The sequence below is a fragment of the Poecilia reticulata genome, chromosome 12, assembly GCF_904066995.2.
Source record: "Poecilia reticulata chromosome 12, P_reticulata-male-v2, whole genome shotgun sequence".
Classification (NCBI taxonomy): domain Eukaryota; kingdom Metazoa; phylum Chordata; class Actinopteri; order Cyprinodontiformes; family Poeciliidae; genus Poecilia; species Poecilia reticulata.
This window is the reverse complement of record NC_088841.1, coordinates 23,702-36,770: the sequence shown is the minus strand read 5'-3', so window position 1 is coordinate 36,770 and position 13,069 is coordinate 23,702. Positions and strand designations below refer to the sequence as shown.

General features: G+C 38.5%; 1 protein-coding gene across 3 annotated transcripts in view; it reads left to right on the top strand.

Moving 5' to 3' along the window:
• Positions 1-5,708, top strand: part of chd1 (chromodomain helicase DNA binding protein 1) — a 101,179-nt gene extending 95,471 nt beyond the window's left edge. For all 3 annotated transcript variants that reach the window (XM_081614063.1, XM_081614061.1, XM_081614062.1), the window contains exons 35-36: positions 52-292; positions 4,066-5,708. In XM_081614063.1, coding sequence (XP_081470189.1) covers positions 52-292; positions 4,066-4,330 — 506 coding nt within the window. In that variant the 3' untranslated portion in view covers positions 4,331-5,708. The remainder of the gene's footprint in view (positions 1-51; positions 293-4,065) is intronic.
• Positions 5,709-13,069: the final 7,361 nt, after the last annotated feature.

Sequence of the window (13,069 nt, the reverse complement as noted above, 5' to 3'; positions counted from 1 at the left end):
AAAATCAAGAAGCCACCATTCATTCAGTTTGGATATGTTTTTTGTGCATAGAAGTTGAAAGACTGAAGGACAGTTCCCACCAAGATGAGAGCAGCAGAGATAGCTACTGCTCAGACAGACATCAGCCTTCAGGTAGATACTCTGAAAGCAGCAGCAATAAAGACAGACACGGCTCTGAGTACCACAAGAAGACCAGTGTGGTAGACTCCAGGAAAAGACCGTACTCTTCTTTCAGCAATGGGAAAGACCACAGAGACCACTATAAGGCAGACAGCCGAGACAGACAGGACAGGTAAGCATGAACATTCACACAAGGAAACACTTCTTATCTTTCTTAACTTTAAAGTCGAACAACAAATTGACCATTATTTGCCTTTTTTATATATATATCGGCAATTGACCTTGCCTGACTATTGTTAAATAGGCATATCCTGGGGCAGCCGCTCTGTTGACACAGTGACTGTCTGTCACAGGGCTATATATCACCTGGAGGACAGTGATTATTCTGTACAAGTGTTTTCTAACTTCTGGAAAACATAACTAGTTCTGAAAATTGTAAGATTTATTTTTTAATGGTTTTCAAGCATTTCTAACAAAGTGGGTGGATCCAAGAGATATACCCAAGTGTGGGGATGAGTGGCCGCGATCTGGACAAAATAAACACTTTTCTCAACTTATCTACATTGTCACTATATTTATCAAATGTTCAGACTCATGTGACTTTTTTTCAAAACTATTAATAATTTAGTAATTCTTTTTCTGTGTTTGCTGACTTTCATGGCGACAACGCTCTTCAGCTCAGCCTGAATGAGTTTCAACTTTCTGCCATTAGCCTCTCTACTTCCTCAGAATTGCAGCCAGTCTCACACAGTCAACACCATACCTTCACCAATAGTCAGAGCAGAGGAGACCTATTCGATCCCGTGACCACGTTGCAAATAAATAGCAAATTTGTAAAGCTGACTAATGCTGCGATCAATACTCGCAGTGACAAGCTCACAATGCTTGGTCGGGTCGCGATTCAAACTAGGAAGAGGGAATGTGACGAAGCTGTACCACTGCAAACCAATAGGAAAATGCAACTACCTAAGAAACGTTCAAAGGAGGCTAGCAGTAAGATGATTGTGGTCAACCTAGTACTGAACTAAAGGAATAGCACGAAATGTCAAAATGTTCATGGAAACATAAAGGCAGAACCCTAAATAACAGTATATCAGCAAGAAAAAAATTATATGGGTGTTAGTTTCACTTTAAGTGTGTGAGAGGGAAACCTTCTTGATTTGGGGCCTCATAAGAGTTTGTAGCTTTCAGACTAAAAATTGGCATTTGGACAAATTTAGAAAATGCAGTACGCACAAAAATTCAGACATATAAAACCGCGCACTTTTTTTATGTATTCCAATTTGTGGGAAATGGAGTGCCGCTGTCAGTTCCCCCAACTGCTCCCAGTAACCATGGAAACGGTTTTTGCTTGTAGTAGTACAAGTAGTTCTAATGATAATTATATCTTTTATGTAAAAGGTTACTTCACAAAAAATAAGAAATTTGAAAGAAAAACTAAACTTCCAAATAAAAAAAAGGAAATAAATCCAAGTAGAAATGCTTGTTCAGCCTGGATTTAAAGACAGACAACATATCAGAGAGTTCTTTGTGGTGAGTGGGGAATGTTGACGTTTTTTCTAAATGGAGGAATCAGGCCAATATTTCACTAATGAGGCACTTTTACACATACAAGTTGCACATTTACAGAAGGGAGATGCTTTGTGGCGTGACTTGACTGTCTCGAACTGACCACCAGCTCCAGCTACACTGTCACCTGTAACACACGGCTCTTTCTTTAAGTTCTGCACAGATCTCCAGGATGATCACTTTGGGCTATCTAAACACTAGTAAACATGTCCCAGCAAATCAATATGGTTTCTGAATGCACAATGTTACGTCCACCAGGCTCATTTGATGGGGTAACATTAAAGGAGACCACACAAGGATTTAATGACTTAATGAAAATAGAATTTATTAAATTATATTAAAGAAATAAACCTGAAAAAAGGAATGACTGAAATGAGAAACCAAAATAGATTAAAGCAGAACCTATAGTTGACCAGAAATAAGCAAAACAAACCTAACCAATCTCAACCATAAGATACAAACCAAACCAAATGGGGTTCTGAGGAGAGAGGAGGAAAAGCCTCCTGACTGCTGCATGCATGGCAGTTTTAAAGCTGCAGAGCACCAATCAGGGCAACATGCATCACCTGCAGGGACCTGTCTGCAGAACCCTACAAGGAAACAAGGGCAGAGACCCACTGAAGCCGTAACAACACTCTTCCAATCCTTCAATTGATGATGTTCTCCAAAATGTTCCACATAATTGTTACATAACCAGCTTATAAAACCACCAAAAATAGTAATTCAAAAACTTAGGCTGATTTCTTCAGAGTATTCTAAGCTACTAATCAGTTTTTGCATAAAAACATGTGCTTAAAAGACAAAGAGAGAGAGAAAAAAGGTGCGAGTGGTTTAGAGTTGATCACATGTTTGGGTTATTTTACCTTTGTTTACCTTTACTGTGGCGCATCAACTCATTTTTTAAAGATCAGGAGCAGAAAAATTCTTTAATGGGGGGAAGTATTGTATGAAGCACTTTGAAGATGCCTTCATCTTGAAAATGTGGCTCTTAAATTATTTTATTGTTGGGTTCAAACTTGTATTTTTTATTTTTTTTTATTTTTATGTTTTAAGCTTTATTACATAAAGCTTAAAACGAAACTCGTTACACACAGTTGGTAACAATAAAAACATAGTACATTAAATACATAATGTACAGCCGCTGTAGTTTCTGAACGTTCAATAAATGACAAACTTGGACTAATTAACTCGTTCGTCTGTTGGTACACGTCATCCACAACAAACATCAAACACGGTAAATGTGTTTAATTAAGTATTTAACAAACAAATGGCTTCTACCGCGATAATTATGTGAAATTAAATTGTCTAATTTTTTAAAAATTGTTTGGTGTTCTCTTGCATCTTGCTTTGAGCTCAGAGTCTGAGAGGCTTTTCCTCTGTCAAACTACTTTTTTTACCTCTTATTTAGTGCAAATATTGATGTTGAGATTTTCTCCAAAATAATAACCTTTTTCAAACTTTATAATGAGAAAATGAGAACTGTTGGAAATGAGAAGCTAACATTCACAAATGTTGCTGAAATAAAATCCAGTCCAACATCTGGTTTGAGGTGATTCCTCTGGAACCTGTTGGAGGAAAAATATCCCAACTTCAGAAGATGAGCTTTAACCTAACAGAGCTCTGTGGTTCCTCCTGTCAGTATGAGAGTCAGGGTGAGGAGGCGCCATGTTAGGAAGAGAAGTGGAAGCTGCAGGATCTTCAGAACAAACAGGTCATGATGCTGGGCTACTGATTATCCCTCTGTCTGGACACAGGATCAATAGAACCAGTTTAAAAGCTAAAATTAATGGTTATATGCCAGACATGGAAAACTGGGATGAACTCCCATGATGTTCAGAGTTTAGGAGGAAATACAGCTTTATTTTGTAGTAATTCAAGAGCTACCAGCTTTAATCACTTCGCAAAAAAATTAATCAGCACAGAAACTCCAAAGCACACAAAGAAGCAATATATATATATATATATATATATATACACACACACACACACACACACACACACGCTTTTGTCATAGTACCCTCAAGGATTTAAAACTACTTTCACCCCTGGGAAGTAGTCATGCTGTCTTCCTCCTGCTACAATGCTCCCTGATGGCGATTTTAGTTGAATTTTAACTACTTCCAATTTGCTTTTGACAGGTGGGAATAAATTTCCACCTACTAAAACAGCTTGAACTACCATCAAATCAATATTTGTGATCATAAAAGAATGTGGTCAGTTTATACACCTCACTTAGGATTTGTTTTTAAAACAATTTAGTTTGTAAATGTTAACTAATTGAGAAATCAGTCACATATGCATCTGTCTTTAGTTATCAGCTTTTTTTTTTACTATTATCTGCTCCAGGTTTACCCAACTGATTCTGATGTGTTTCAGGTATTATAACGACAATAAGCATAGGAAACTGGAGGAATTCCGCAGCAACAGAGACCACCGGCAGGAGGTGAAGGAGCTTTCTCATTCAGACTACCGTTCTTCCTACCGCTACCATTCAGACTGGCAAACAGATCAGAGAGCGTCAGCAAGTGGAACATGTTCTCCTCGAGATGAACGCTCACCTTGTGAGTCTCACTCACCATTTGACTACTCATCAGACCACAAGAGTACGCCTGAGCAGAACTGGAGCAGCCGGAAGACATAACAGGAGCTGCTTGGTTCTGCAGCAACAGTCCTAGACATGGCAACTCAGTAAATGCCTTACGCTGATTCGGGTTCCCTGCCATGATGCTGTTTGAAGCACTGTGTTTCAGTCTCTTCATTTCATTATCTCAGTAACAGTGACAGGGTCCTCAACCTGCGAACCCTGTCAGAAAAAGAAAACACGAAGGACTTGTTGCTCCATTAGACTCTACGGCTCTCAACAAAATGTTATTACTATCTTCAAGCTTGAAGTGGACATAATTGACCCTTTATGCTGCCTCCAATTCCTCCCAGCAAATGACACTGGATCTTATTTTTGACTTCTCTCAGTGCTTGTCTTTGTATTCAGACTTAATGTGATCATGTTCCTTATTTAAAAGTTAAGACAGTAAGATGTCACTTCTCACGTGAACCGTGACACATAGTGATGTAGAGCTGTCTGGTTTAATCCAGTATGGACTCAGGCTCAACACCTGCAGTACCTCATTTACATGTTTTTCAGTTTTTTCCACCAGCAACTTTGTAAATTGTTTAATAAGATAAATAGAAAAATGCAACCTGGATTTTTTACATAAAATAATGCTTTTGTACATATTTTTTTATGTTTACTTCTGTAAAATAGTGAATCAGTGAACTGTTTCCTCAGGCTTATTATTATGACTCCACATTTCTCTTAACTCAGGCTTTTTTCATCATTTTATCAGTGAGTTTTTTTTGTCAGTAATAATCAGAATGTATTTTTAATGGGGATGCTCACTTTATTCACTACTGCGAAGTTCTTTAGTGTGGTGAAATGAGAAATGGAAGCTGACCTCCATCACATTTTTATGGTGTAGTTTCAGCAGAAGCCCCTGTAAGAATTAAAATCAACTTGATTTTAATTTTTTACTTTTCAATTTATTTTCCATGTAGGCAATAATATTGTCAATGTGTCTATGCAGCCAAGTATATTTGTTGTGAATCACCTAACTGAATGAAGTCACTGTTAAGGTTTAAACTTGTATAAATTTCCTATATATTTCCAAAGGAATTTACACTGAAAGTGCATGCGTTTTTATGGGCTGTTTTTATATAGTTGTTTATAAAATCATTAAAATATGTCGCTGTATTCACATGCAAACTTTTTTTTTAACAAACTGCTGTTTTATTCTGTTTTGACTCATTGTAGGTTTAGTCAGTGACATCAGCTATCAGAGGCATGTAACAGTAGTTTCAGGACACTTTAATCACTTGTGATTTCCATAATACAATGGAAGATTAATGATCTTTGTCATCTAAATTTACCTCAAGTCCAGCATGTTCAGTTTGTCAGTCAGCTATTTGGATGGCATTAAATTGGCTTCTGGTAATAAAAGGTACAGAACCTTGGTGTTTTTCTAGACCTGGACATTTACAGCCCATATTTTTTATTATCTGGGAAATTGCCAAAATTAGAAATATCCTACCCAAGAGTGGAGCTGGGAAAGCCAGTTTATGCATTTGTTACTTTGACGGTGGACCAAATGTAATTCCTTACTATTAGTAAGTCTAAAAATTCAGGTAAAAGTCTTTCACTTACCTAAAATGCTGCAGCAAGAGTTCCACTGAAAAGAAAAGAATGATCATTTTCTTATTTTAGCTTCTATTCATTGGCTTCCTGTGGAATCCAGAAGAAAATTTAAAATTCTTCTTATGTGTTTATCCATTTATTATCAAGCTCTGACATATATCAGAAACTATTCTATGAGCAAGCTTCCTTTTGCCATGGTAAATATCTCAAGATGTATTTTATAATTCATGTAATGCCCTTGTCAGCCAATTTTACTTGAACGCAAGCATGCTCAATCTAATTAACCACCACTTTGGTTTCACTACCTTAATGAGACCGAGCATGCACTATCAAGTTAACTTTGACTATTAATCCGAACTGTTCAAAACTCTGGAATAAGTTTGGGTTTTTATCTGCCTCATCTAAAACAAAATACACAAAACTTGAACCTCAAGAAAATATCAATAACTTGATATTTGCACTGGAACAACACAAGTTCAATGCAAAGTTCATGCAGTTTTTGTTCTTTTCAATTCACTTGACCAATGTTGACATGATTCTGTGCTGCCCAAAACTGCTATCACCACGTACAACTCAAAATATTAGAATATCATGAAGTTTCATATTTTGTCACTTGTTTTAGAAAGATTCATTACAAATGGATTAAAATATTTCAAACCTATTGATTTTGATTTGCAGAGTAAAAACCCCAAATTCAGTTTGTAAGAACAATAAAGTATATCTGAAAAGGAAATGTCAGACTTCTGAAAGGTATGCCCTCGGTATTTGGTTTGGACTCCTTTTGTATGAATTACTGCATCAATGTGGCATGTCGTAGAGATCAGCCCTGATGACCTCTCCTGAGTTTTTCAGGAAGCTTTTACATTCAGGTCAACTGCACTGCTGGTTCTGGTGTCTATGGTAAATGGACTGACCTTATATAGCGCTTTTTTCAATCATTTTTGACCACTCAAAGCGCTTTACAGTAGAGTCACAATCACCCATTCGCACTCACAAACACTCACACATTAATACACCGATACTCAGATTGGGGTTAAGTGCCTTGCCCAAGGGCACATCGACATGAGGCAGGAGAAAGCTGGAATCAAACCTACAACCTTCTGATCACAAGACAACTACTCTTCCCACAGTTGCCCCGAGTAGCCACCGCCTGAGGGAGTGGCCGCTGTCCCTTGCTGGTTATAGTGAAACAGCCATCAGTACATTGGCCCTAATAGTTAGAATTCCACAAGTTAGTTTGTCATGGACTCGCCAAGAAGTCAGCTATTATCTATAGCTATGGGCATCTTTAGATTTTTCTTCTTAGGGGTGTTGGACTGGAGCACAGACTGTTGACGGGGCATACTAAAATTATAATTTAATCTAAATGCACTGAAGTCATAATTACAATGAACGGTGGCCTTGAATAACAAAACTATTCATTTACCCAAACTAAACATGGGTAAAACATTCACAAACTATGAAGTAGATTGATTTGTTACTGTGGCATACAGTGCTACTGTGAAGCTAAACACACGTTTAGCCTGTTTAGCTTCCTGTAGCTTTACTGCATACAATTCTGTTTTTATCGGTATTATGTGAAGTCTATTCAACTTACTTATTCAAATTCAAAAATACTTTATTGATCCTGAAGAAATTACAAGTCCTTCTCAAACAATTAGCATATTGTGATAAAGTTCATTATTTTCCATAATGTGATGATAAAAATTAAACTTGTCATATATTTTAGATTCATTCCACACCAACTGAAATATTTCAGTCTTTTATTGTTTTAATACTGATGATTTTGTCATACAGCTCATGAAAACCCAAAATTCCTACCTCGATAAATTAGCATATTTCATCCGACCAATAAAAGAAAAGTGTTTTAATACCAAAAAAAGTCAACCTTCAAATAATTATGTTTAGTTATGCACTCAATACTTGGTCAGGAATCCTTTTGCAGCCTTCAATGCGGCATGGAGGCCATCAGCCTGTGGCTCTGCTGAGGTGTCATGGAGCCCAGGATGCTTTGATGGCCTTGAGCTCATCCAGTTTTGGGTCTTGTGTCTCTCAACTTTCTCTTCACAATATCCCACAGATTCTCTATGGGGTTCAGGTCAGGAGAGTTGGCAGGCCAATTGAGCACAGTAACACCATGGTCAGTAATACCAGTGGTTTTGGCCCTGAGCAGTTGCCAGGTTGTGCTGAAAAATGAAATCTTCATCTCCATAAAGTTTTTCAGCAGATGGAAGCATGAAGTGCTCCAAACCTCCTGATAGCTGCTGCATTGACCTACCCTTGACTTCTGGCCTTTGGCATTTAATTCTCTCCAGTCTTCCTCCAGACTCTGGCACCTTGATTTCCGAATGACATGCAAAATTTGCTTTCATCCGAAAAAAGTACTTTGGACCACTGAGCAACAGTCCAGTGCTGCTTCTCTGCAGCCCAGGTCAGGCACTTCTGCCGCTGTTTCTGGTTCAACAGTGGCTTGACCTTTGACCTGAGGAATGCAGCACCTGTAGCCCATTTCCTGCACACGCCTGTGCATGGTGGCTCTGGATGTTTCTACTCCAGACTCAGTCCACTACTTCCTCAGGTCCCCCAAGGTCTGGAATCGGACCTTCTCCACAATCTTCCTCAGGGTTTTGAGTAATGAACCAGGCTGGGAGTTTTTAAAAGCCTCAGGAATCTTTTGCAGGTGTTTAGAGTTACTTTGTTGATTCAGATGATGAGGTTAACGGCTCGTTCAGAGAACCTTTTCATGATATGCTAATTTTTTGAGACAGGGATTTTGGGTTTTCATGAGCTGTATGCCAACATCATCAGTATTAAAACAATAAAAGACCTGAAATATTTTAGTTGGAGTCCGATGAATCTAAAATATAGGACAGTTTAATTTTTATTACATTATGGAAAATAATGAACTTTATCACAATATACAAATTTTTTGAGAAGGACCTGTATATTAATTCAAATTAATATGAATTAATTGTTATTGTAGATAGTGAGGGCTGTTGGCAGGGAAGAACTCTTGCAGCAGTCTGTATTAATTTGAAGAAGCCTCTGACTGACGAAACATTGCTTTACCAAGACAGCCTCATGAAGAGGATGTCTTCATGAGGCTGTCCCTCAGTGGGGTCAGGAGGTGCTGGTGCCTCTCCAGCTAACGTTCCAGGCGAGAGGCAGGGTCACCCTGGACAGGTTACCAGTCTGTTGCAGGGCAACACGGAGAAAAACAGGACAAACAACTGCACACACACCTAAGGACAATTTAGACAGACCAATTAACCTGACAGTCATGTTTTTGGACTGTGGGAAGAAGCCGGAGTACCTGGAGAAAACCCACCATGCACAGGGAGAACATGCAAACTCCATGCAGAAAGACCAGGAATCGAACCCAGAACCTTCTTGCTGCAAAGCAACAACTCTACCAACTGCGCCACTGTTCAGCCCGGATGTCAGGGTTGTCCAGAATTAACTTGATTTTATGAAGAATCCTTCTTTGCATCGTCATCTCCAGAGGTTCCACAGTTGTCCCCAGAACAGAACTAACTTTCTTTATCAGGTTTCTGGCTCTGATGCTGCTGCCCCAGCAGATGACGGTGGAAGAGATAACAGACTTTTAGAAGATCTTCAGCATTTTGCTGCAAATCTTGAAGGATCTTAGCTTCCTCAAAAAGTATTGTCAGCTCTGTCCCTTTTAAAGATGTTGCATTTCCAGTCCAGTCTGTTGTACAGCTGTGGTCTGTTTGTGAGGTAGACACAGATCCAGGTGATTGCTGAGGTCTCCACTTGTGTCTTTTGGAGTTTCGGAAAAAGCAAATCAGGCTGAATTGTGTTAAATGACTGGAGAAATCAAAGAATATGGTCCTCACAGTGCTCCCTGTTTGTCAATTTAAAGTGAAAAATTGTGGTCCATTATAGATTACAAATGGCAATTACAACTCTCCTGTATGAAGAGGGTTTTTTTTGTTGTTGTTGTTCAGTAGTCTTTATGAAATGGCACGTTATCGTGCTGGAAGTAGCCATCAGAAGATGGGTACATTGGTCATAAATGCAGGGCCGTGCAAAAAATTTTGTAGGGGCAGAGGCTCATGAACAAGACCTTAAAACACAGTACAACATAGCAACAGCCTATATCAACCAAGAACTCCTGCTGTTTTATGGCTTTCTGAGCAGAGAAAAACAGAGAGGCATTTCACAGATAAGTGTGAAATCTGGAATCTCTCCTGTCTTCTCCCTACTCAGATACCTCAAAGAGAAACTTAACCCTCCTGTTATGTTCGTTTCTGAGGTATAGCAATAATGTTCGTGGGTCAATTTGACCCGGGGAGTGTTTTATCATGCAATAGTGTCAGGAACCAAAAAATTCCTCCAAAACATTTTTTTATCTGATTATTAACTCTAATACTAACCATCTCAATCAAAATTTGTGCAAAATGGTTTTTTATTTCTCAGAAATTAATGATTAATGACGACAACTTACTCAATTACTCATTTGGACATAAAAATGGGATTTACATTTTTTATGTCCACTGAAAAAAACCTAGACACAAAAAAACTATAATTTCCTTGAAAGTGATCTTTGGTAAATTTTTTTATATTACATTTAATTTTTTTTTTTCAAAGGGTGATCTTTATAATTGAATTTGAGACACACATACTGTTCCGGGTCAAATTGACCCGCCAATTAAAATCAAGATAAATGAGTCATGCAGAGAGTATTTATGTTTTCCTCCATTTTTACTGAGTGTCCACTCAGTGTGGGTGGAGTTTGCCCACGGGAACAGAATAGGTTCCCGTCAAAAGTTGTATGAACACCTGCTTTCTCGCAGTTTATTGTGAAGTAAAGAGAGCAGGGAGAAAATGGGTTTGTGTGTGTATGTGTGTGTGTGTGTGTGTGTGTGTGTGTGTGTGTGTATGTGTGTGTGTGTTGTGTTGTGTTTGTGTGTGTGTGGTGAAATAAGGTTCATAGCTGTAAGGAAACAAACAGAATTGGACATTTTAAATCTTTTTTTGCACTTTAACTTGACACTGTTCGGGTCAAATTGACCCGAACAGTATCGATGTAACAAGTAGACGCAGGGGGGGCTGCAAATGTGTAAAATGAATACATTTTCAATTTATTAAGACAAATAGAAAGAGTTTCATGCAATAAAAATACTTGCAACTATTTTTAAAATATTTTTAAACTTTGAAACGGGTCAATTTGACCCGCAACATAATAGGAGGGTTAAAATCCTGTAGGAAGTTGTAGTAAAGGTTATCTCCATAGAGCTCATTTGTTTTCCTGTCATTCATACATTTTCCATGTATGAATCAAACATTTTGATTCTGATAAACTAACAGATATTACAATTTCAGAATGAATTAGTCACTCACTAAAATTATTAATTCTAAAACTATGATTAGACTATTTTCAATCAGAGCATGCTGTTAATAACTAAGAAAAATGTCTTACAAATTAGATGATAGTGGTTTTAGATATTCTATGTTGTATTCAGTTTTTTCACCAATCTTCACACCATCCCAGATGCTAGTCTGGAAGACTTTTGATCTTCCGTGAACAGAGCAAACTTCTCTCTCCCATATTCATCCAAGTGATACTGTCTTCCTGCAGATGCAAATTTTATGGCCTCCTGTCCTTTTCCATCCATCCATCCATCCATTTTCTTTACACCCTTGTCCCTCAGTGGGGTCAGGAGGGTTGCTGGTGCCTATCTCCAGCTGATGTTCCAGGCGAGAGGCGGGGTCACCCTGGACAGGTCGCCAGTCTGTCACAGGGCAACACAGAGACACACAGGACAAACAACCATGCACACACACTCTCACACCTAGGGGCAATTTAGAGAGGCCAATTACCCTGACAGTCATGTTTTTGGACGGTGGGAGGAAACCGGAGTACCTGGAGAAAACCCACGTATGCACAGGGAGAACATGCAAACTCCATGCAGAAAGACCCCAGGCCGGGAATCGAACCCAGAACCTTCTTGCAGCAAGGCAACAGCTCTACCCACTGTGCCACTGTGCAGCCCTCCTGTCCTTTTCTCATAACACAATAGGCCTCACTCAGAGTTCCCTTTGGATCTCTATCTATCTTTCCATCCTGTAAGTTGAAAACTTACCCATCAATAGTTTTAGATTAAATCATTAACACAAACCAATTATAAATTAAGAATTTTGTACAAAATAACCATGCTCAATATATCTTTTTCACATGTCTTAAGATTAAACACTAAAAATATTTATTTTTCCTCAACAGTGGTCACATGTACTAAAATCAAAAGCTACTTTAATGAAAAACATCTTAACAGACTGAGTTACATGTTAACATAGGACCCCTTCTTTGATATCACCTGCACTATTCTTACATCCATTGAACTTGTGGGTTTGTGGATAGTTTCTGCTTGAATGTCTTTGCAGAATGTCAGAATACCTTCCCAGAGCTGCTGTTTTGATATGAACTGTATCTTAATAGGAGCCCTCAGATCTTCTGCTTGATGACACTCCAAAGGTTCTCAATAGGGTTGAGGTCAGAGGAGGACGGTGACCACACCATGAGTTTCTCCCCTTTTATGCCCATAGCAGCTAATGACACAGAGGTATTCCTTGCAGCGTGAGATGGTGCATTGTCATGCATGAAGATGATTTTGCTACTGAAGGTACGGCTCTTTGAAAGAGAGTGATCAGTCAGAATGTCCATATATGTATATATAGGAGCTGCACAGTGCCACAGTTGGTAGAGCTGTTTCCTTGCAGCTCAGAAATGTCTTGGTAGAGTAAGTCCATTTTGCATTTCATTTTGAAATCAAGATCCCAGAGCCTGTAGGAGGAGAGGAGAGGCACGAAATCCACTAGTCCATTGTGCATTATCTAGCACAATGCAGCAACCACTCCTCAAAACCCATGACAGGACTTTGCTTCATCACCGCTCCGTAGGGTAGGGTTTAGTTTTTGGTTTTTTTCCAGATTTTGTCCTTCAACACAATTTTCCATTAACATGCTTGGATTAAAGCATTTTGTGAAGAGTCAGCTTCCTTAGCAAAGGCTTAACCTTTGCTGCAATGTCAATGACATCACCCTTTCCCATTGATTATGATGGGCAACATAACATCTTTGTCTTTAAAACATTTTTATTGTTCTTCTGTCATATAGTCTTCAGAGAAAATCTAATCTGAATGAATAGCAAAACCTCCAAAGGTTTTTGTA